This window comes from Magnolia sinica, chromosome 7 (genome assembly GCF_029962835.1).
Source record: "Magnolia sinica isolate HGM2019 chromosome 7, MsV1, whole genome shotgun sequence".
Taxonomy (NCBI): Eukaryota; Viridiplantae; Streptophyta; class Magnoliopsida; order Magnoliales; family Magnoliaceae; genus Magnolia; species Magnolia sinica.
The window spans coordinates 7778955-7803656 of record NC_080579.1 but is presented as its reverse complement, the minus strand read 5'-3'; the positions used below and the strand labels follow the sequence as shown (position 1 = coordinate 7803656).

Sequence of the window (24702 nt, the reverse complement as noted above, 5' to 3'; positions counted from 1 at the left end):
ATGGTACAGACAGCTTGTCTGATATTTTGCACGCGTCGCTATTGCACGGTTGTCTTTTGTCTGTAGTGCCAAAGGACGCGGATTGCATACTGAGTAACCAAGTACGCTACTGGGGAGTGGATTAGGGCCCACTTTAACTATCTATTTTATATCCACGCCGTCCATCCATTTATCCAGCCCAATTTATGACTTTTTCCAAAAATTTAAGCAGATCCAAATTTCATGCGGACCTCACCACAGGAAACAGTGGTGATTGAACGTCCACAGTTAAAAATCTCCTATAGCCCACGGTTATGCCCAACGCGACGTTTACTTTCCATCCAATCCGTTGATAATGTCAAACAGACCTAGTTGAAGGGAAAATAAAAAGATCAGCTGAAAATCCCTAAAAATCTTTTAATAGTCATTCACTGTTGTTTTAATTGTGTGGTCCACCTGAAAATCTGCTTAAATTTTTGGATCACTTCCTGAAATGACATGGAAAAACAGACTGCATGGATATACAAAAAAAACACATCAAGTTCGCACCACCAGATAAAGGTGACACTAGACTCCGACCCAACCAAGTAAACCCTATTGGTCTATCATGACATATGTACCGTATCCATGTCGTTCATTCTATTTCATTTTTTTTCAGCTTATTTTAGGGCATGAACCTAAATTTGAAGTATACTCACAGCTTGAATAGACTACACAAAAGGATACAGAAGGAATTGAACACCTATATTCAAAACTTATTATATTTGTATTTTCTCTTCATCCGTATCTGTATAACCTTATGAACCGTTTGAGTGACAAAAAAACAACACCATAAAACAGTGAGGGTCATTATCCTCCTTGTTTCTTGTGTATAGTGTACTTGAACTTTGGATATATACTTCAATTTCGGGTTGGTGTCCTAAATTAAACTTATAAAACAGATGAATAATATGGTTAAGAAGGATGGATCGATAGTATGAATAAGACACGTTAAATCAATAAGAACCCCAAAGAGTTTCTAAGTTACAATGCATGTGTCAAGTGTCAAAGGCAATGTGGAGCCCACTTTGATGAAAAGACTTTGTAGTAGTGTCCTGACTAATGAAATGTTGATCACAGAGATAATCATGCAGTCATATCATTGGTGGGTTGTGAAAGGGGTCCCTTAAATTTGGACCCTTGCTCTATTCTCTTTTGAGTCTTTTGCATGCCACTCCCTCTATTTTTACTAAATTACAAATAATTTCTCCTATGTAAAGCAGTGAAAAGAAATTTTGCAATCTTTCATGTGAAAAGAGAGAATTACTTAGATATTATTTATTGTTGCTTTTTCAATAATACATAGAAAAATAAAAGGATGAGAAAAAGTTTGTAGGTAGTTGGTCTCGCAGCATATATGACTCAATTCACATATTATTAATGATCAAGTATACATCGCCTACATAATGATCACGTGGGATCCATTCAATTAAATAATGATCTATCCCATCTATTATATATAAGTTTACATAGATGTCTAATTAGTTACAAAGCCCATAATGCTAATATCTATATGATCTTATCTTGATCATCTTGTAAATTAAAGCATAAGTATATCTCATATGTACATACATCTCTATAGACATCATTCTTATTGTGAATACATATACATTAATTGTCTATATGTTATGCCAGAAGTGGATTGAACTTTTAATCGATGACTATTCACTACATCATACCATGATGGTCAATTTGGGTATTTATGTGCATACATTATCATAAAATGATTAAATCGATATATATAAATTCAAACATCACAAAATCTCAATATAATTTAGTGAATAACTATGTCCACGTGTCAATAACTATCAACTTGGCCACATGAGGTCTGACAAAACTATATTAAAAGTTATAATATAAGTTTAATTAGTCTTATGATGCAACCATAAAGAAGAAAGTTATTGATTACAAGTGACTTGTTAAGAATCAAATAATAGAATGTTATAAGGTAAATTTGGTAGTTAAAAGGTTCTATAAAAGTCAATAAAAGAACTGTTGAAAAAAACAAAGAAATTATATTTTCTGTAAAATATGGAATTCGAAAAAATCAAATTAATCTAGATATATGGATAGGCTAAAGCATGTTTGGAATGCTGTCCTTAAAGCATTATTTATCCCTACTCAAGTAAATTGAGTATGTTGAAAAGGTTACAGGCAAATTGATTCTAGGATACGACGAACCTGGTGTTGGTCTGCGTTCAGCAAACGCGAAAGCCTACCAATGGAATGCTGTTACACAGTATCTGACAGAAAATAAAAGGAAAATCCCAGAAAAAGAGAGAAGAAGAAGTAGGAATTAGACCACTACACTGGTCTGTTCTTCAACTAATGGTTCAGATGAACCGTTCTTAGACCACACTGCACTGGTCTGTTCTTCAACTAATGGTTCAGATGAACCATTCTTAGACCACACTGTTGGTCTGATCTTCAGGCAATGGTTCAAATAAACCTTGTTGTCTTGTTGGAATCTTTGAGCTATAGGAGTGGAGTGACTATGGTTCGTATAGGTTCTGCTAGAGTGAGTTGTGATGGATTGGAAACCCATCCAGGCCCTATTTATATAGGCATTGGTGGCTGGGGGTTATGGTCCAGGGAAATAAATCTCAAGTGATCGTTTTCTAGTTGTTGGGCTAGCCACATACGACAGCTTCTGCATTGTCTATAATGAATTGCATGAGGAGTAACAGTCACATCTTCAGCCTCTATATATACGGAGGAACCTCATTCAAGCCTCTAGTCTTCCAACCTGCCATCTGCCTTAGCCTCTTAGTCGCATTGCGACTCGCGCCAGTTCGCATAAGGTCGTAAAGGAGCGACACGATTCGGACGTGCGAAGTGGCAAAGTGTGCCTCTACAGCCAAACTGCCACACTACCTCACATACCCACTCCCTCGCACCGAGCTCGTGCCCGAGCGCAGGCGTTCTAGTGCCTCGCACTGGAACACGCAAGCTCGATTCAGGTGGGTAAACATAACTATACTCCACTATTCTCATTTAAACCAAAAAAAAAAAAATTCTCCTTTTCCAATGTGGGACTATTCCCAAAACTCATGAAAAAGACATTTTGCAAACATTTTTTATATACATTATATAATATTTTTTATTTAAAAATATATTAAAAGTCAATATATATATTAACAAAAACTACAATGAAACAATTTATTATGGGGGATAAAATCTTAAAAAACCAAGTAACAAATATTTTCATCTAAGTATTAAGCAAGAAAAAGTTCGATTTTTTCAAAAATGGTCAAGACCACTCAAGAAACGAAAATCTTCAAACAACAATTCAACCATTGATGTTTCTAAAGATACAGAGATCATAATACATTTCTAAGCTGAAATTTAGTAATTACTCAATCTCTAAACTTATAACAATCTCAAGCTAATCATTATGTTATTAAACTAATTAAACCACATTGCGACATCTAACAACATCTCTAACAAAGGCGTCGAGGCTAGCAACGGACGAGCCACCTATCGATATCGCTCTCTTGCATGACTCTTGCAATTCTCTAACTGATCTTCTCGTCATCTCTTTACTCTCAACTCCATCTAGGTCCATCAATCCATGCATGGCCCAAGCAATCTCATCAGATTGTACCACATTCTCTCCCCCGCTTCTTTTCAATCTGACGCCGACTTTCCAATTTTTGACAATCAACTTCGCATTTCTCATTTGGCCTGAAAATAGTGGAAATTTATGCATTTGCACACCTGCAAAGACGCTTTCTACAGTGGAATTCCACCCACAATGTGTCGAGAAGGGCACAAGACCCTCAATTGGTCACACCATAGAATTACTAAGCCAATCTCACAGTTGATTGTGGCGGCCTCATGTAGGTGTCCGGCATCCCATGTTGGACCCACAAGAAGTGGACCCCACTCGATCATAACCCCAAGAAAAATTCATCCATCTGTGGACCGGAGACAGGTAAATAGCTGCCCAATGACACATATAGCAAGGAGCATATGGGTCTAGAATCGATCCAATTGAAGTAGTCCACATGGCTGCGATCCCTGCCATCCGGGGATTTTTCCCGAAGGGACATGTATCGTATGGTGGGCCCCACAAGGTAGATGGGGAGTGGGAGTTTTGCTCTTAAGGTGTCTGTTGCACGATTGTCAAGCTCGTAAAAGGAAGTAAGCTCAAGGCATTGTGCTTTAGGCACACATTGGATGGCTTCTAGGACTCGGATTAGGTGGGCCATAGCATGTTGTTCCCATGGGAACACTTGATGAACGGTCTTGATCTCTTACAGTTTGCTACATTATAATGTGTGCTGTGAATCACATGATCAATATCACACGCGAGATTCGCTTAGCAGCTTGCTGGAAATTTGCAACGTTGCGGAATGCTCGTCTGAGATGCTGCATGCCTATCCGTAACCGTGTCCCTATCTGCGCCCTTACCCTTGTCTGCAATGACCGTGTGGCCCATCTTGATGTATATCCATGCCGTCCGTTACCTTTCCCATATCATTTTGGAGCATGGTTTTAAAAACGAAGCGAATCCAAATCCTAGATGTACCACATCACTGGAAACAGTGGTGATTGATTACCCACCATTAAAAAAATTCTTTTGGGCCACGAAAATTTTGGATCAAGCTGATACTTGTGTTTTCCATTCATCCAGATTTGTGTGACCTTACCGACAGGTTGGACGGCAAGTAAGCATTATGGTGAGCCCTAGGAAGTTTTAAACGGTAAGCATTCAATAACCACTTTTTCCTGTGGTGTGGTCCACCTTAGATTTTGATCCACTTCATTTTTGTGTCCATACCATAAATTGAGTTGAAAAAAGGATGGACGGCGCGGATATAGAATACATACATCAAGGTGGGCCCATGGTCATGGCCTCACCAAACCCAATAGGCTTAGTCTGTAGTGTGAAAGCCGCACGTCCGTCCTACAAAGGCCGTCCTTTGATTGGATATCTAAGACCATCTGATCAGAATGATTTGGGTGCAAATAGCAATCCAACGTCGGCCAGTTTATCCAACGGTCTGGATTCATCATTCCAGATTCTACTTGTCCCAAACTAGGTGTCCTCTATATCTATGGTTGGAACGGTCCACCAAACTGATGGTGCCCCCAAGTGGGCACGGACTATATGTCAGTCAGGCTCTTAACAGGTTTGTCATTTATGACTACCACCTTAATTGGTGACGGCCAAACGTGTCCCTTGAATTTGAATTTGGACCGTTGCTCAGGACGCGGATCGCGTGCTAACTTAGTTAATTAGCTTTAGCATACTGAGTAAACTCTGTGGGGCCACCGGTGATGCGTGTCTAATGAAGGCCGTCCATCCATTTTACCAAGTCATTTCAGGGCATGAGCCTGAAATTGAAGCATATGAAAAGCTCAAGTGGACCACACCACCGGAAACAATGGGGATAATGACGTCCACCTTTGAAACCTTCTTATGCCCACAATGATGTCCATTTGTCATCCAACCTATTCATAAGGTCATACTGATGATGGGAAAACAAAAATATCAACTTGATACAAAACTTCTATAATCCCATGAAGTTTTCAACTATGGGTGTTTAATTCTCATTGTTTCATGTAGTATATGTTAACACCTATTATTTACACACCTACCAATAGGAGGTTGTGACATGTTAGATGATGATGAAATCATACTCATGCTTAGAGATATTTTTTGCTCCTTGCCCTTCAAGGATATGCCTCTCATCATAAATGCAATGGCATGGAGCCATACACATATCCTTACCTAAGGAAAATAAGAAAATGGATGAAATGTAACTCTAATTTATGTGGCACATGACAAAGAGAGCGTACCTAGCACGTCTATAAAATATCTACTACCTAGCACATTTATAAACTATCTGCTGAGGCATGAATCCTATCACAGATCTGAATATTCTCGGTAAAGTTGTCTTTCACAAATCATTCCAAAATGGAAAACATTTCCAAAGACATTCAAGCTCTCATGGCGATTATAAAGATCCCAAATATCCAAAGATTGAACTAATATTTGAGTGAATTGGAACTAATAGATTGGAACCTAATTAGGATATGGTAGGACCGGTTCAACCATTTCTACGAATATTCACGGTCACAATAGGAGATCCCTAAATATGGCTTTGATTGAGCCACAATTAAATATAATAGAGCCCTTAAAATGATTTTCGATATATGGATATCATTACGGTCATGCTGGCAGGAGATATGAAAATGGTTTCAGATTATATAGATCTCTTGTGGGAAGATCATATAAAAAGTTGTGACTGTAAAGGATTTTGAACCAACAAGGAAACTCAACGAAAGTCTAGCTACCTGTAAAAGTTATAAAGGAAGAATGCGATGAATAGCACAAGGCCCCACACCAAATAGAATCTATCTCCTTAAGATTTATTTTTATCTTAGCATAGCCTAGTCTAGTCTTAGCTTAAATCAGAATTGTTAATCTCCACCGCTATTGTAGCATAGTAGTATAAGCATTCATAACCTTTTGTTGTTGGATCCTGATCAACAAAATTTTTACCTAAAAGATCAAATATTCTGGCTACATTATGTTGATCATTCGCCTATATCATTTATCCATTCAAGTGATTTTTAGGTGTGTGTGTGTGTGTGTGTGTGTATATTCTCTCTAATATATTTTGTTACTTTGTCAATTGTAACGAGCTTCATCTATGAATTAATAAGAATCGGCATTGATTTTTTAGTTTTCTTTTATCTTAGTATGTTCATCTTGGTTCCTTTGAGAAATATGCTTTGGTTGTAATCACTTGTCAAAAAATAAAAAATAAAATAAATCCATAAGATACCAGGCAAAAAGAATCCATCAGGCTACTATTCTACAAATTGCTTTATCGCTATTACAATTGGTGGTTGAAAGGCTAGTTGTATCCTAGAATCCAATCTTAATCAGTCCATGTTTGCACGAGGGCAGTAGTGTTCAATTAAACATTAAGTTGAGTATGATTATGGCATGCTCTCACTTCCTAATCATACACATTAACTGAATACAAGCTCTCGCTCACACGTGTGGCATTATGTTTGATTGAATTGCACAAAGAGTATGGTCCACTTAAGTTGTAGATATACTTTAATTTTACGCCCATGCCATAAAATAAGCTTAAAAAATGGATGGACAATGTGGATAAGAAACATACATCGTAGTAAGCCCCATAGAGTTAACTCGGTATGCAATCCACGTGGGCTACATAAATTCAAACATTAGAAAATCTCAATATAAAACAATGAATATATATATATATATATATATATATAATAGCAACAATGGTCTGATGAGGTATATTTATGAATCTGATGCACCCTCATCGAGCTATTGATCTTTCGAGCACCTGCACAGGAAGAAGACAAAAGAGACCATGACCAGAGCAGGGGACCCTCCGATGCCAATGTTAGGCTAGGAATCTAGGTCTAGAAGTGTAGGGTGGTTCTGGGTGAGAGATTTTGCTTACTTCTTCCTATAGGTGGGTCCCTTATTTATATTGTTCATAGGACAGGGTGGCCCGTCACCTTAGGGACGATCTCAGCCATTATGAGAGATGTGCGTGGGTGATGATGTCACCGGTTATCCAAGAATCATGGGTCAAGCGGTTATTTTTGTTGTGCATTACTGAAGAGATCGTGCACCTAGCTTATTTGGTCGAACTCTCCTGGTTAAGCAAAGATGGTCCGAGCCGAGCTTCTCTGAGCCGAGCTCTGTCGAACGGCTGAGGACAACTCAAACTGGGCTCGTCAAAACTTAACCTGGTCACTTAGCCAAAGATATTCAAGCTAATCCAACCACGCCTATCTTAGCCCAAGTTATGGCTCAGACCTAACTTGTTCGTTGGCTCTGACTATTCTTTGATGGTCCTTTGGTCGAATCAGATCGTCTAGTTCTTGACAAGCGTGAGCGTCTAATAGTTTGAGATCTCAATCAGCTAAGAACTATGTTTTTAAACTTCAAACCAGTTCTTTTTAGTAAAACATCTCAGGAACAATCGTTCATCTCGCCGAGCTAACCTTGAAGGTGGTTTGGCCGAGCCGCCCTTAAACGTGGCCAGGCCGGGCTGACCTTGAAGGTGGTCGGATTATATTTTCTCATAACAGAAGTCCCCTACTCCGTGAATTTGTAGCACAAGCTCGGGTAGTAAATTTATGAGGTGAAGATGAACGGGTGGTCTGATTCACTTCCTATAGTAGCTGAACGAGGAGAATCTATAATTATGGCATGGTGCAATCGAGGTGTCGTACTTCGCGGCAGTGGCCTTTTCGATTCCAGGCCTATGGTGGACAAACGCATGGCAGAGGCCGATAATACATAACGGCAGGATAGATGGGGTGCCGCCACATGTAAAGTGATGGGTGAGGAGATGGCTCTTCACTTGCCACATTTAATGATGATCATTAAGGCTAGTGCGCGGCTCGAGCATTTGCATTGGTCGGGCTAATCAGACATGGCCATGTACGGGGTGGTGCTCGGGGGAACGACTCTTCGCCTACAGTAATTGATGGCAGCTGTGATTGCTTTCGGCCAAGCATGGTATAAAAGTCATCGCCTCCTAACCTTATCATTTGCTTTCGCTTAGAGATCTCTGTTGCTGATAGACTCTCGGAGTTATGTTTGTAAACTTCATGTCAGTTCCTTTCAGTAAAACGTATCAGGAACAATCGTTCGTTTGGCCGAGCTGACCTTGAAGGTGGTTTCGCTGAGCCACCCTTAAACGTGGCCAGGCCATGCTGACCTTGAAGGTGGTCGGATTATATTTTCCCATAATAATAAGACAATACTAAAATTGTAATCTAAGTTTAATTAGTCTTACTAAGCTATAAGAAGAGCATATTCAACACAAGTGAATCTTTAAAAAGCTAATGGCTACTTTTGAAACAGGATGTTATAAGATTCAAAAGCGAATGGCTACTTTCGAAACAGGATGTTGTAAGGCAAATTCTGTAATATGTAATCAAAGGATTCTAAAAGAGCTAATAAGACTAATGAAACATTTTGTTGGATTTTTACCCCAAAATTCTTGAGGAATCTATATTTTACAAATAACATATTCATGATATTAATAAATAAATAAATAAATGTGGAAGTGCTTTTTGAAGGATGAACTTACAAAATGATGGTTTTGTTTTTTTCCTTTAAAAAGTAGCGAAACTCAAGAATTATGGGCCCCACATGTTATGCGTATGACATTCAACCCATTAAACGTATCACCACACCACACCGATAACATGAACAAAACATCAGATCAATCAAATTATTAGATGGGCTACACTTGAATTGGATATTTTGAATGGTGTACATTATTTTTTATGGACTTATATCCACCATATTTGTAGTTTATCTCATAATAATATTAGCGTGCATGTGTTGGACGTGTTAGACGTGATGTGCATACCACATGAGCCCACAACTTTTGATTTCCACTTTGTTATAAAGAAAGAGCAGAGGCACTAATTTCTCTCTAAAAAGCATTGGCTGGGAATATCCGGTTCCTGGATGCACTATTTGGTAAAATCCAATTTCCCAAGGAATTTTGCTGTAAAAACCTTGAGTATAAGCGTGAAAAAGTTCAATCTATTCAGAAAAAGCTTGGAATTAATAAACGGTTAAGACTACTCATAAAAAGAAAAACTTCAATGGATTATGAAAAGGCAGAGAGCACAACACATAGCTAAATTGAAATCTAAAAATTACACAATCTCTAAATTTAGAACAATTTCAGGCCGATTGTTATGGTCTTAAACTAATTAAACAACATTTAATTGCCGACGATTGGCCTAATCGTTGTGGCCTATAACAACATCTCTAACAAAGGTGTCCAAGCTAGCAATGGATGAGCCGCCTGTTGATATCGCTCTCTTGCAAAACTCTTGTAGTTCTCTAGCTCTTCTCCTCAGCTCTTTACTCTCATCTCCATCTAAGTCCATCAATCTATGCACAGTCCGAGCAATTTCATCTGACTTGACCACATTCTCCTCTCCAACATTTTTCAATCTGATGCCAACTTTCCAATCTTCAATTATTGATTTAGCAATTGTGATTTGGTCCCAAAATAGTGGAAATGTAAGCATTGGCACGCCGGCGAAGACACTTTCCATAGTAGAATTCCACCCACAATGTGTTAAGAAGCCTCCAATGGAAGGATGGCACAAGACCCTCAATTGATCACACCATGGCACTACTAGGCTAATATCGTCGTTGATCATCGCAGCCTCTTGTAGCCTTCGGGCGTCCCCACGTGCAACCCACAAGAAGTGGACCCCACTCCAGCGCAACCCCAAGAAAAATTCATCCATCTGTGGACCGGAGACGGGTAAAAAACTGCCTAATGATACATACAGCACGGAACATCTCGGTCTAGAATCGAGCCACTTGAAGTAATCAACTTGGCTGTGATCTGTGCCGTTGGGGGATGTGTCCTGAAAGGACATGTATGGGATGGTGGGCCCCACAGGGTAGATGGGGAAGGGGAGTTTTGCTCTTAGGGCGTCTATTGGATGAGTGTCCAGCTCGTAGAAGGAAGTGAACATAAGGCATTGTGCTTTGCGCACACATTGAAAGGCTTCTAGGGCTCGGCTTAGGACTTTTGAATCCTTTGAAATAGAAATGATGGGCAGATCTCTTACTCTAATGGAAGTGATGCCTGGGATGCAGTCAAGCAGCTCTTCTCTTCTATCTACCACATGATAAGTGAAATAGTAATGCAAAATTAGCAAAATCTTGAATAAGAACGCTGGGTGGCAATGGGTCAGCTTTGGGAAACAGGCTAGCCCCAAACCCCAAAAGTTCCTAAAATAGACATTAGGTGGGATAGGATTGCATTTGTTATCATGCAATACCATCCAACATTTGGAGAGTATGGGAAATGTTGGGATTAGGTGGGATGGAATTGCATTTAGTCCCATGGAAATTGCATTTGGTCTCATGCATGATTTTCGTGGATTTTGAAATCCACTACACATGTGGGCCCCACACTGATGCATACATTTATCCATACCGTCCATCCATATATACCATTTACAAGTGACATTTTGGTTATATATATATGTACAAGTAAACAACATCCATTGTGAATTTGGTCGTTGATTACAATTCCATGGTCCACCAAACATGATTTTGCTTAATCCAGTGTTTTCCCATAGCAAAAGTTTTATTCCAAACATGGGATTGGATGGCTACAATACCGTGATATTTCCAGATATGCAAACACGCCCGTTAGAGAAATGAAAGCAACGGTCAGTATTCAAGATGGATAGAGTGGCGTATTCGTTGGAAATAGCATCCACATATAAAGTCGGTCAGTTGGGTTAGGCTAAAAAGATTTGAGCTCAAACCCAACCTGAAAATTAATTGGGTCCAAGTTAAATTTTGAAGGACTCTTTACCTGCCGTTCTCTTGACCACTGCAATGCTGTTTTGTCGCTTTTTATATGCCACGTCACCTTTCTTATTTGCTTTTCATCTGAGAAAACTTTGATACTCGGGCAGAGCGTGATGGATGATATGCAGGACTCAGAGGTTACTTATAAAAGCGCATACGTGGTAAAAATGAAATCATACTACGACTCATACCCAGCCCGAGTATCAAATAACTCTTTTTCTTCTTCTTGTTTTTTTTTTTTTTTTTTGCTGAGTTAATCGCACCCACCATAGGTGTTGAACGTAGCCTCGCAGTGGTTGGAGTACACATGGTTGGTGGAATCACATGCGTCAATCAGAGGTAGTACATACATTGAACGGTTAGGTGTTACCCGGGTAAAAGCTTAGCCGGTGTTACTCTTACCTTGTGGGGCCCACCTTGATGAAATTGTTGTATATCCATGCCGTTCATCCCTTTTTCATCTCATTTGAGGACGTTAGCCCAAAACTTAAGCAGATCCTAATCTGTGGCGGACTACACCACTGGAAAAAGTGGTGAATGACCATTAAAAGCTTTTTATAGGCTACAAAAGTTTTGGATCAATCTAATCCTTTTATTTTCCCCTCATCCCGTTCTTTTTTTTTTTACCTTATCAAGGGGTTGGATGGTAAATAAAAATTATAGATATACTTAGGGTGGGCCCTGTGAAGTTTTTAACGGTGAGCATTCAATCATCAGTCTTTCTTGTGGTGTGGTCCACCTGAGACTTTTATATGCTTTATGTTTGGTTCCATGTCCTAAAATGGGTTAGAAAAATGGATGAACGGAGTGGATATACAACATATCATCAAGGTGGGCCCTACAGCAAGGTAACACCTAGTAAGCTATTACCCGTGTAACAACTAATCGGCGACCAAAATGTCACCCGTTACTAAACGGGCCGGGCTTTGGATGACCATACCCGACTTGAGCCCGACGTATTGCCGCCGCTACACTGACCTCTTATCATTCGGGTCTTAAAGTTGCATACGGGCCTGCTTATGGGGACCCAAGTTGTATCTCACGAACGGTCAGATCTTGTGCGTACCTGATAAGTCATCATCAGCCGTTAAATGCAGAGTGGACATGATCAGATAATAGTGATGCAAGATGGAAAACACGGCCGGCGACATCGTCCAAAGCGATGCCACTGGAATTCTCCTCCGATTGCCGATCTCAACGGCCCAAGGCAGGTAAGTATCGGCTATGATGCAGCTGATCGGCTGATCAAGCCGATCTAGGAGTTGCTCGAATGGATCGCCCATCTTGGTGTAGACGGCTTCGATGAAGCCAGCGAAGTCGGACCCGCGGCCCACCTCTGATGGGATGACATTGGGTATGGAGCGGAGCCGTATGTTGGACGGCTTCGGATCTGAGCCGATGAAGCCGAGCCATTCCTCAGTGACCACAAAGGTTATGATTAGGCCTTGATAGGATGATAGGAGCTTGCAGAGGTTCATCATGGGGTTGATGTGGCCACGGCCTGGGTAGGGCACGGCCACCACGTGGCAGCTGGAGATCGCTGCCATGTCGTCGCGGCCCATGGCCCAGATCTGACGGTGGAGATTGATTCTTAACAGAATTAGGGAAGATGAGTATGTGGTGTGGTGGAAGACGTCTCCAGTATTTATAGAGGGAGAAGTAATACCTACATCTGTCTGGACGCTAACTAAGTATCCATCCCCATCTTAGGTACTATTGGTCACTTTTTTAGGAAATCCGATCAATGAAGAATGTGGACCCCATCATAAAGAATGTTAGATCCTAGCCATCCGTCAGTTAGTACCCACTTCAAACTTACCCAGATCGAAAAATATGGCAGCCACTGATTAGGAGGCCAGACATAGTTGAAGAACCAGATGAAGAAACGACATGATCAATGGTCCAAAGCATCACGGAACACGTGACGTACCTGTTGAGTGGGCCATAGCATGTGTTTCTCGTCGTGGATACTTGATGGATGGCCTTGATCTCTTACAGTGTGTCGCATTGTAACGCGTCCTGTGAATACCCCTCGCGTGATTCTCTTTAGGATTTCTGCTCGAAATTTGCAACGGTGCAGACAGCTTGTCTGATATTCTGCGGGTGCGGATTCCATCATGCAGGGACGTGACCGATTTCCATGAGGTCTTTTCAGTGGGGCCAACCCCGATGTATTTGTTTTTACATCTACGCCGTTCATTTTTTATTTTTATTTTTTTAGTTCATTTAAGGGAGTCGGGAAAAAAATGAAGCAGATATAAATTTCAGGTGTACCACGTGGCAGGAAAAAGTTATCATTAAATGGCCATCATTAAAAACTTGATAAGGTACCCCATCAAGTTTATTTGCCGGCACAATCACCTTTACAAAGGGAAAATACAATGTAATCTTAATCCTCCTGGAAGAAGTTTTTAATTCTTAAATCACTATTATTTTGTATGGTGCTGTCCACCACCTGAGATTTGTATCGCCTGGGTTTTTGGTCCATACATGAGTTGGAAACAGGGGTTATTTTTTACTATATACACAAGCGACCGTCCACTTTTTTTTTTACTCCACTCATAACAAAATTTAGTTATCAATTTAGACTTCTATCCATACAGATGAATCCATAAAGATAAAATATCCTTACTTTTTTCAGTTATTTTACCCTAAATCCAGGGATATTTTTGTCTAAAACCCTCTTTCGTAACATAAGTTTTCAACCTTTCATAAAAATTAAAAAAAAAAAAAAAAAAAAAAAAATTTTAAAGCATAAAAGGTAAGTGTCCACAGTGCTAATTTTTTCCTGGAAAAACGGATAGACAGAGTGGATGTAACAACAGAAACGGATTGGCTGGTGTACCACACATCAACTATATATCTAGTGCATTTACGTCAGCAAGTTCTATGGCTTCCATCATGAGGCATATGTTATATCCAAACCATCCATCCATTTGGAGGGATCGCCGTAGGGCTTGAGACTAAAAATAAAACAAATTTAAAAATAGTGGACCGCACTGAAAAAAGCAGTAAGAGATTAAGCATATACCATTGAAATCTTTTTGGGGTCACGAAAGTTTTGGATCAATATAAAATTTGTTTTTCCTCTTCATCCAGGTCTTTTTGACCTTATGAACAGATTGGTTGGAAAATAAACATTATAGTGGACCCTACGAATGTTTTAACGATAAAAATCATTCTCCCGCTGCTATTTTTGGTGTTGTCCAATTGAGCTTTGGATATGATTCATTTTTTGGCTCATTCTCTAAAATGATCTCAAAAAATTGATGAATGGTGTGGATATAATAAATACATACTTTTGGGGGCCATGGAACTTTGATCTCCTTTAAACTATCTGTACAACTCGGAGCTCGAGGAGCGTCAGCGCTCGTCGATGTGTGGTACATAGGGGTGTACACGTACCGAGCTAGCTCGGTTAGCTCGCTCGACATGACTCGAAAAAGCTCGATTCGACTCGATTCAAAGCTAAGTTCGAGCCGAGTCGAGCTGACTTTTTAAGCTCGAAAATGAGTTCAAGCCGAGTTCGAGCAGGCCCTAGCTTGACTCAACTCAGATCGTATCCAGCTCGAATCGAACTCGGATTGAACCAGTTTGGTGATTCGGTTACTTTGCCATTGATGTTGCTTGCCAACTGTTTGATAAAATGACTCAACAAAATGTGGCTGGTGGCAAGGAAGGTTTTTGCTGGCGGCAAGGAAGGTTTGGCCGGTGGCAAGCAAGGTATGTACATTAAACAAATACTTTTTTCTCCTTTTTTTTTTCTTGGTTTTTATGTTACTTAGAAGGTGTTTGATAAAACACCTATAAAACCACTGCCTCTGTTTGTAAAACAGCGGGTTTTTGAAGTTACAGTTCAGGTGTTTGTGGAAATGGCTCAATGGCGAACTCGGCTCGATCTTAGCTCGATCTTGGCTCAAGCTGGCCTGAGCTGCTCACTGAACCGAGCCGAGCTGGTAAGCTAGGCTCGAGGACTGAGCTGAGCCGAGTTCAAGCTAAGGTTAGCTAATGTTCCTGAAGGTTCATTGGTGGGCATACCTCCACAACCGATTACATCTGTTGTCCCAAAATTCAGTGACAACAACAAATATATATATATATATATATATATATATATATATATATATATATATATATATATATAAGTGGGGTCCACAGAAAAGGCCTTGTACATACGGAAAAGGGTTGGCTACTCCCCTTGCCACCATCTAATGGCTAGTGGTCGGTGCTCTTTGAGCCCCACCAGGATGTATGTTTTTCATCCATGTTGTCCATCTATTTTTACATATCATATTTTATGGTATGAGACCAAAAAGTAGGTATATATCAATCTCAAGTGGATCACATTACAAGAAATAATGTTGAATGAGCGCGGATCATTAAAAACCTTTTCAGGGCTATAAAAGTTTTGGATCAAGCTGATCTTTGTTTTTTCCATTCATTTGGGCCTGTATGACCTAATCAACAGATTGGATGTTAAATAAACAGTACAGTGGGCCTTAGGAGCATTTTAATGTTGGATATCCAATCACTATTGTTTTCCTATGGTGTGGTTCACCTGAGATTTATATCCCTCTCATTTTTTTAAGTGAAAATTATCTCTGTAGACGCCACCTTTTATCCGGCTTCTTTTTGTCAACTAACCAAAACTTATCTTCCCAACTTAAACCTTTCATGTACGGACAGAGCATGAGCATTTGAGGATGAAAATATCGCTGCTTTTCAGTGAAGAAAAGCAGCTGAAAAGCAAGGGTATTTTCATCTTCAAATGCTCCATCCGTACATAAAAGGCCTAAAATAGGAAGGTAAGATTTGGACTACCGTGATAATTTTCTCCTAGGATAAATCCTTGGATTGATCTGTAAAATTGATGGACAGAATGGATGAAACACATGCATCATGGTGGGGCTCATAGAGCACCGACCACAGCCATCAGGCTGGTGGCAGGGGGGAGTAGCCAACGTTTTCCGCACATATACATATAGGTGGGGCCCACGGAAAAGACCTGAGAAAACTCTCACAGCCATTAATCCTTTCTGCTGAAGTATCTTGCTTCCATCTTTCCTTATTAGTTGTATGAGGCCTTTTCTTTTCTGCATCCTTGAGGCAGCCATAGTCTTCTGGCCTTATTAGTTGTATGAGGGTGTTTGTTTCCTCGACGGAAATGTGGGCCTTTTCTTTTCTGCATCCTTGAGGCGAGTACAGTCAATTTCCCTTAAAAGAAAAACAAAGGCCAAAAGACTATGGCTGCCACGATTGAATGCTTAAAAGCACATATATTGCACGCTTGGCACGCTGGTTGAAGATCTTGACCGTTCATCTATCTGGCCCAAATGTAGATGGCCCACCTTCCAAAACACGCTGGTTTTGGATTATCCTAACTACCAATTAGAGGAATCTTTCTCCCTGAATGCAAGCATTAATTGGTTGGACTTCTTCTTTTTCTCCAATTATTGATTTTTACTCTCAAAAGTCCTCCAAACCAATGGCTGCTATCAGCCTACCAGTATGGTTCCTGGGTGATACCCCATATATTGCAAGGCCCAACATATGAACTGTCTGGATTTAGCACACGTGTGGCGAGTGCAAAAATATACTATTCGATATCTAAAAGTAACTAACCACGCCATAGCATTTTTCTCAATATGCTACAAACTGGAACAAGCCACTTATCGGTAGATGATCACAAAGAGAAATGATCCAGCTCAAATAGACCGAACATCACCGCAGTCACTCACACGTCCAATTACTTTGCAGGTGTGGATGACCCGATGATTGGACTAGTCTCACAAAGAGAAATGATCCAGCTCAAATAGACCGAACATCACCCGATGATATTTAAGACAAGGAATATACATAGTGTGCTGAGTCCGATGACCGGGTAGGATCTCACACATGTGTGCCACGTTCTCACAAACTAATATAAGGAATGGGAGATCTGCCGAAAAAGCCCTGCATGGTTTTCAAATAAGGTGACCATGACATCCACACCACCTTCATCAACCTCATGCAACATAGGCATCAAGATCACCACGCCTTCCACTTCTATCCACGAAGGAACAAAACCACATAAGCTCCCTCCATCTCTAAAATCCACTTCCTGGAAAGGAAACCCTAACCAGCTATCAACTTCCAGATTAGGGCACAAAACTAACCCCTCCACATCTGTAACAGGCACCAGCACATTCCCACCGTTGATCGCCCCGAAGTCGATCAACGACTGGATATATCCATCCCTAACACGTCCCACTGCATCATGCACTAATCTCACTGCATTAGCAATGCTCCCTTCAATCAGCTCCTTCACATAAGCCCTCGGGTAGGCGTTGATGACCATGTTACCAAAGTACTCCGTTGGTGCGGCTGGCCGCATTCTTGGCCGTCCATTCACGGCCACCCTGATCTGAGTAACCATATCAGGATCAAGCCCACGAGCCCTTGTTATGTTCTTCCAAAGCTGCCCCATTAAAACATCAAAAGTAGAGTATTTCTGTAGCATTTGAGCTTTTATCTTTGATATGAACTCCCCACTGTAGTGGACTTTCATGTTACATACTTCATTTGAATTTAAGGTGGAAGGAAGAGAAGATGGTAGTAGTGGAAGGGGCTGAAAATCAATCCCCCAATGGTCACGATCACATCTTGGTGGGTCCCGGGGTACTAGCATGGTTTGATTATAGACAGGAAAGCTGTCTATGTGGGACCCACGAACCAACTTCGCCCATGTGACAAAGAAAGAGCTCATTGATTTACCATCAGCCACTCGATGGTGGGCTGTTACGCCAATCACTAGTCCGCTACATGAAAAGCGGTTGAGTTGGATTTGAAGTATGTGATGGGCCTTGTCGATTGGAGGGTGCAACTGCAGCAGGTTTGGCGATGGCTCGAGAGGCAAAATATCTAATAATTCCAATTCCACACTCGTCTCCACCACTAGAACACCTCCACCTTTGCCTCCTAGTGAATTAAACGGACGGCAACGATCATCTTTCTCTGCAAGGTGGCCTGCTAGAGTAGGAAAGAGCCTTACAGCCTTCTTTAGGCCATCTTTCAAGGCAGCGTTCGTTGGGGTTGGTGGCATGAAGGCATATAAGACGGCAAAATGCATATTCGGTGCAAGCATGTCGAAGATGGTGAGGGGTATTTTGGTAATTGAGGTGGAAGGGAGATCATGGGGAATGACTGTAGAATTCAGTGTATGAACTTCCATTTTTGGGGTGATGGGGTTTCTTTGTTACGGTTACATTGATGGGTTCTCTCAGCATTTTATGAGCTTCCTTATACTCTAATTTTAGTTAAAAACCATGCAATGTGTGACGTAATTTTGACTTTTGAGGTCTGTCTTTTGACATTTTCATCTTTACTCTCATTCCTACCACCACTTTAACCTTTTCCATGTGAATAATAAATGCTCCTTCCGGAGAGTACATGTGTACGGGTGGCAATGAGCCATCATAATGTTTCGGAATGATCCACCCCGTCCATCCGTTATTTCAGATCATTTTAAAACACTAGAACAAAAATTAGGTGGATCCAAAACTCAATCAGGCCGCACGAGAGTAAACTGTTGAGATTCAGTAACCACCGCATAAACATTTATATAGCTACAGAAGTTTAGTATAAGGCTAATAGTTTTGTGTTTTCACTTCATTCCAGTAGAAATAAACTTATAAACATTTTGGATGGTACGTAAACATCGAGATGGAGCCCATGAAGGTTTCAACGGTGGAAAACTCTTTCTCCCATTTTCATTGTCTTATGGATGCCTTTAGTTGGATCTTACGGACGCCTTTAGTTCAGGATCCACCTGATTTTTGGTATCATTTCTTAAAATAATAAATTCCTGGCTTTTGATGTAATGTTTTGAAAAAATATAAAGTTGGTTTTTTTTTTTTTCTTTTTCTTTTTTACCTTCTCTCTTGTATTTATGTGATGTGAGAAAACATCTAAAGACCATCCAACAGGATACAACCATTCCCTCTAAAAACACTCACATATGGCCCAATATTTAATCGGCCTTAGTTTATATGCATGTTCACCCCTGTACCTATTTAGGTTACACCTATGTCTGATCGTCCAGTACTGCCACCCCATGCACGAGTTCCCTCATTATGCCCAGGTGAGGCCCATGGTTCACTTGGACAATGACCACTTTTCTGTGAATGATGAGCATATGTATTAGATAATTAATGTGTTTTTTTAAGTTGAAAAATGGGGCCAATAGTTCAATGATCAGAACCATTAAGGGTCCACTCTGGTTGGAGCATATCCAATGTATCTCCAAGTTAGAGACCCTACACGCCAATCTGGGCCCTTTTTCATTATTTCTGTATTGCTGTTCTAGAGCATCTACTTGCAGGCCACAAATTGAAAGATTATAAATATTTTCAGGGCACCATCCATCCATTCTGGTGGCCCGCTTGATCAATGGTATTGATGACTATAGGACGTGACACCGATACATTCCTAGCTAGCATGGTTGGACTGAAAGAAGGTGGATCATAAATTGATCACAACTTTTGATCCGGGTATCGTTACGGGGGGTGCGTAACCTATTAATCTATCCATTTTGCCATAAAACGCGCACTTTCAGTTTAAAAATGAAAGTTTAAGAAAAAATATTATTTTTAGTAATTCCATTATTTATAATATTTTTTTATTTTTAGAATTTTAAATTTTCTTCTTTTTAAAATAACTTTTAATCATAATATACTCTTCTAGCAAAAGCTTATTTAGAATTTTTATTTTTCGAAATTAGACTTTTTGAAAATTAGGCTTTACAAGAGTTTATTAGAATTAGGATTTTTATTATAATTAGAATTTTTCTATTTTTAATGATTACAAATTTTAGTTTTTTTTTCTATATTAATGGTGTAACAGTGAAACATAAAATGATAAATTAATTTTAAAAAATTTTAAATTTATTTCTATTTTCTTTTTTTTTTTCCACATGAATTCAAAATTCCATGAGAAGTCATGGAGAAGCTCCATGAATTTGGAGTAATTATCCCAAGAAAGAGAGTGCTCAACCTCAACACGTCCATCCTGCATCAATGACTGAACCATATGTACCACTTATTCAAACTTGAAACACGAGTATGCATTTCATCAGGTGGCAAAAGTATAATTCGAACTGAGTCAGTTTTTCTAAGAATTCTCACATAGGGAGCTGACTTAGTTGATACTCTGGCTGCGTATGACACTTATTAATTTATACACCGTCACGTAGGAATAGTTCATTTGACACTCGATACACGTAGAGGAGAAGGCTGCCGTGGCAGCATTTGGAATTTGAATTTTCTACGATCGGTAGACTACTGTGTGTTTCTTTCTGCCTTTGCTCAAGTGATGGTGAATGTTCATATACATCAAATCAATCTAGACCATCCAAATAATGGGCCAGGCCGCGGATTAGGAATAACTCGACAATCAATCCGATCAAGCCATCTTAAATATCTGATATAGGATTTTAAATGATTGCCATCTATTTTATGTAAGCTGTCCATTTGATGACATTTAGTCAGCCGATTAGGCTCATAAGGTGAGTGTGATTTTTGGGTTCTCAATTCGCACTGCGGACCGTGATTTGGATGGCTTAGATCGAGAGATGTAGATGCAAGCCACCGGTACAATAGATGAGTCACCACCGTTTAGTTAGTGGTGTAGAACACATACTAGTTTTGTCATCACCTACGGACCATCGTTATCCGTAGTAGGTGGTGTGGACCTCGACGGTCCACACAGGCTAAAGAGCAGTTAATGCTTTCCGTAGTTTAAAACTCGGTGACTCAGACTCCAAATGCAAATGAGTCAACTCAACTGGAACGAGCCAGGAAACTCACAACCAAGATTGACTCGGTTCAGATTTTAAATAGAAAATGTCAACAAATGCAAGCTGGCTGGAGTTGCCTGGTGACTCGGACCAACTCATTTGATACTGAGTTGAGTCGCAACTCAATTCAGTTGGGGTGAGTTGGCTGGGTTGGACTGTACCAGGTTTGACTGAGTCTGGATCCTTACTCTTATTAGGGTGGTAGACTCTCAGGGTTTCAACACCCGGTCAAGGGTTCGAGTATCCATATGTGGTGAAATTCCAATAGCGTGACATGAGCGTGTGGGGTGTGTGGGCGTGTGTAAAAATAAAAAATAAAATAAAATAAAATAAAAAGGTTTGACTGAGTCTGTATCAACTGGATATGTTGAACCTACCAGGTTTAACTGAGTCATGAGTCCACTCAGTTGCGTGAGACTCATTAGTGTTAGTGTGGTGCCGTCTGTCTAAGGGTGGATCCCACGGTATATGTCAAGCAGCCTCAAAATCATGCAGTCCAGTGGTCAGGTGGGTCACAAACTTGCAGATAAAAGAACCTCCTACCCCAAATCCGTCCGGGCAGGGCACTGTGGGGGCCATCATAATATAAGCGTCCGTTCATCACTTTTCCCATATCATTTTACGATTGTATCCTAAAAATGAGGCAGGTCCGCATCTCTAGTAGACCATACCAAAGGAAGCTGCAGTGATAATGATACCCACAGTTGAAACCTTTCTAAGGGGCCGTTTGGACAGGCGGATTTGGGAGTATTAAGAGGGATTACACGGGATTGGATCGTCGAATCCAGCGATGTCCGTATGCCAGCCTGTTTGGGCGGCGAAGGATTTATTTGGATCTGGTAGGTCGCTGGATTTGAGAGGATAGACGACGGATTCCCAAATCCCGCATTCGGTCTAAACGCTGATTCAAACCTCTCTTTCTACTCTGTTTTCAGTCGCTCCACATGGAATCCAACCCGCCATTTCAAAACGCCTACAAGACCCTCTTCCAGACCTCCCAACCAAATGAAGAAGAGAAGAACGACAACAACAAAAGGTCCGTTGTAGGAGATGGGTTTGACCTTCCACAAGTCGATCTCAGCCATCTAAGCCTGTTGGATGGAGAGAAGGAAGCGTGTAAGCGACAGATAGTAGACGCTTCAACTGAGTGGGGCTTCTTCCAAGTGAAGAACCACGGTATTTCGTGAGAGATTGTGGAGAAGATCCAACGTGAGCAGAATAAGCTTTTCCTACAGCCCTTTGAGAAGAAGGCGACGGAGAAGGTGTTGGAGTTCTCGGCGGGCTGTTACCGGTGGGGGACGCTGACGGCGACGAGTTTGAGGCAGTTCTCCTGGTTGGAGGCTTTCCACATACTTTTGGTGAGGATGACGGATGCGATGGATTCCTTGGCATCCCTGGATAAGGCAGGCTTCCCAAACATGCCACATTTTTTGCCATGGGATTTCTGAATGCCATGGGATTGGAACCAATCCACTGACGCTGCCATTATTACCTTAAAACATGTGCAATCCACCCTAATTTCATTTAATACCGTCCAATCCGCCCGGCCAAACGGGCCCTAAGAGCCACAGTGATGTATTTTTACCATCCAACCTATTCATAAGGTCATGTGGACGTGGATGAAGTGAAAACACAAATATCAGCTTGATCTGAAATTTATACATCTCCCAAGAAGCTTTTAATGGTGTACGTTCAATCCCCACTTTGTGGTTCACTTAAGCCTTGGACTTGCCTCATTTTTTGGATAATATCTTAAAATGATTTGAGGAAAATGATGAACGGCATGGATAAAATACTTACATCATTGTGGGCTCCACAGAGCCCTACCCGCACGGATTACCGTCCAAGTAGGGGTAGGAGGCAATCCGCATCCTAAAAGAACATACCGAGTGGTCACATGTGGTCCACCTGATCACGAACCTCATTTGCGGGCCTTAGTATATAGACTTGGATGGTTTAGTGTGCCACACACCATGTGTTGAAGAGGTAAAGTTATGTGGGCCCAACATTATCAACACTGTTTATCTATTTTTTTTTTAGATCATTTTAGATCATGAGCCAAAAGATGAAACAAATCTAAAGCTCAAAGCAGAGTACACCAAGTAAATAAGTAGGAATTAGACACTTACCATCAAAAACCTTTTAAGAGCTATGAAAGTTTTAGATAAGTTGGTATTTGTGTTTTCCTTCATCTAATTCGGTTTGACCCTATGAATAAGTTGGATGGCAAATAAACCACATGATGAGCCTTTCTAGTGTTGGCATCAAGGTCCACTGTGATGTTTTATGTGCCTGGTTATATATATATATGAGAGAGAGAGAGAGAGAGAGAGAGAGAGAGGCATGCTCACCTACACATGTGCGTACCTTTGCACACATGTTATAGGCGAATAATTTGAATAGTCCATGTGATGCAGCATCCTATGAAATTCTAAGGGAAAAATTTCCATTCTAATCTAAAACTCTAATGGGTCATAGTAAAGAGAGATGTAAATCAAAGAAGGAAATTGTTTTCTTTTTTCATGTTCCATTAAGGTCTAGATAAAAGTAGAAATTGGGCCCTAGGACTATCATAGGGTTTTGCCTTACATGGCCCAGTACTGTTCAGATTTTGAACACACATCATATTGATGAATTCTCAAAAAGTTTGCATGAGTTCAGTGTGAACTGTTGCACACAAAACATTTGACTATATATATATATATAATGATTCTGAGTTTTGCGGTCCACCTCATAGGAACTTCCCATGAGGTTGAGCTGTGTGGGTCCACCATGATACGTGTCAAACATCTACCCCATTAGTCAAATGCACCATTCTATGGTGGGCCTCATGCTCACGGTGTTGAGGTTCCACATGCATCACGGTCGGCCCACACAGCTCGACCTCACGGGAAGTTCCCATGAGGTAGACCGCGTACCGCGTAAACGGATTGGCTACTTCCCTGAAACTTGCCAATGGCTGGTGGTCGGTGCTCTGTGAGCCCCACCATGATATACGTGTTTCATCCATGCCATCCATCTAATTTTAAAGATCATTTTATATTATGAGACCAAAAATGAGGTATATATCAATCTCAACTGTACCACATTACAAGAAACCGTGTTGAATGAGCGTCGACCACTAGAAGCATTTTGGGGGCCATAAAAGTTTTGGATCAAGCTGATTTTTGGTTTTTCCTTTCATCTGGGCCTGTATGACCTAATCAACATATTGGATGTCAAATAAACAGTACAGTGTGCCTTAGGAGGATTTTAATGGTGGATATCCAATTACTATTGCTTTCATATGTTGTGGTCCACCTGAGATTTATATCCCGTTCATTTTTGAGATTAAGCCATAAAATGATCCGTAAAAATGGATGAACGGAATGGATGAAACACATACATCATGGTGGACCCACAGAGCACCGACCATCAGCCACGGGGATGGTGGTAGGGGGAGTAGCCAATCCGTTTCCCACACGCATATAGCTCGACC

General features: G+C 40.6%; 2 protein-coding genes across 2 annotated transcripts; both read right to left on the bottom strand.

Annotated features, from left to right (window-relative positions):
• Nucleotides 1–9668: 9668 nt before the first annotated feature.
• LOC131250974 (UDP-glycosyltransferase 87A1-like) lies at nucleotides 9669–13016 on the bottom strand. Its single transcript, XM_058251406.1, has 2 exons — nucleotides 12459–13016; nucleotides 9669–10688 (listed from the first exon to the last, which is right to left on the bottom strand). Exons 1-2 carry the CDS (start codon nucleotides 12952–12954, stop codon nucleotides 9790–9792), a joined length of 1395 nt encoding a protein of 464 aa, XP_058107389.1. The 5' UTR covers nucleotides 12955–13016; the 3' UTR covers nucleotides 9669–9789.
• Nucleotides 13017–17309: 4293 nt separating this feature from the next.
• On the bottom strand, nucleotides 17310–18602 carry LOC131250527 (tryptamine hydroxycinnamoyltransferase 1-like). Its single transcript, XM_058250813.1, has one exon. The coding sequence runs from the start codon at nucleotides 18600–18602 to the stop codon at nucleotides 17310–17312; it is 1293 nt and encodes a 430-aa protein (XP_058106796.1).
• Nucleotides 18603–24702: the final 6100 nt, after the last annotated feature.

What these genes read in the sequence shown, in the direction of transcription:
- LOC131250974 (XM_058251406.1), bottom strand. Translation starts at nt 12,954, where the DNA reads ATGGGCCGCGACGACATGGCAGCGATCTCCAGCTGCCACGTGGTGGCC. An exon ending in GGCTGATGATGACTTATCAG is followed by an intron (nt 10,689 to 12,458) that starts GTACGCACAAGA and finishes ATCATGTGGTAG; the next exon opens with ATAGAAGAGAAGAGCTGCTT.
- LOC131250527 (XM_058250813.1), bottom strand. Translation starts at nt 18,602, where the DNA reads ATGGAAGTTCATACACTGAATTCTACAGTCATTCCCCATGATCTCCCT.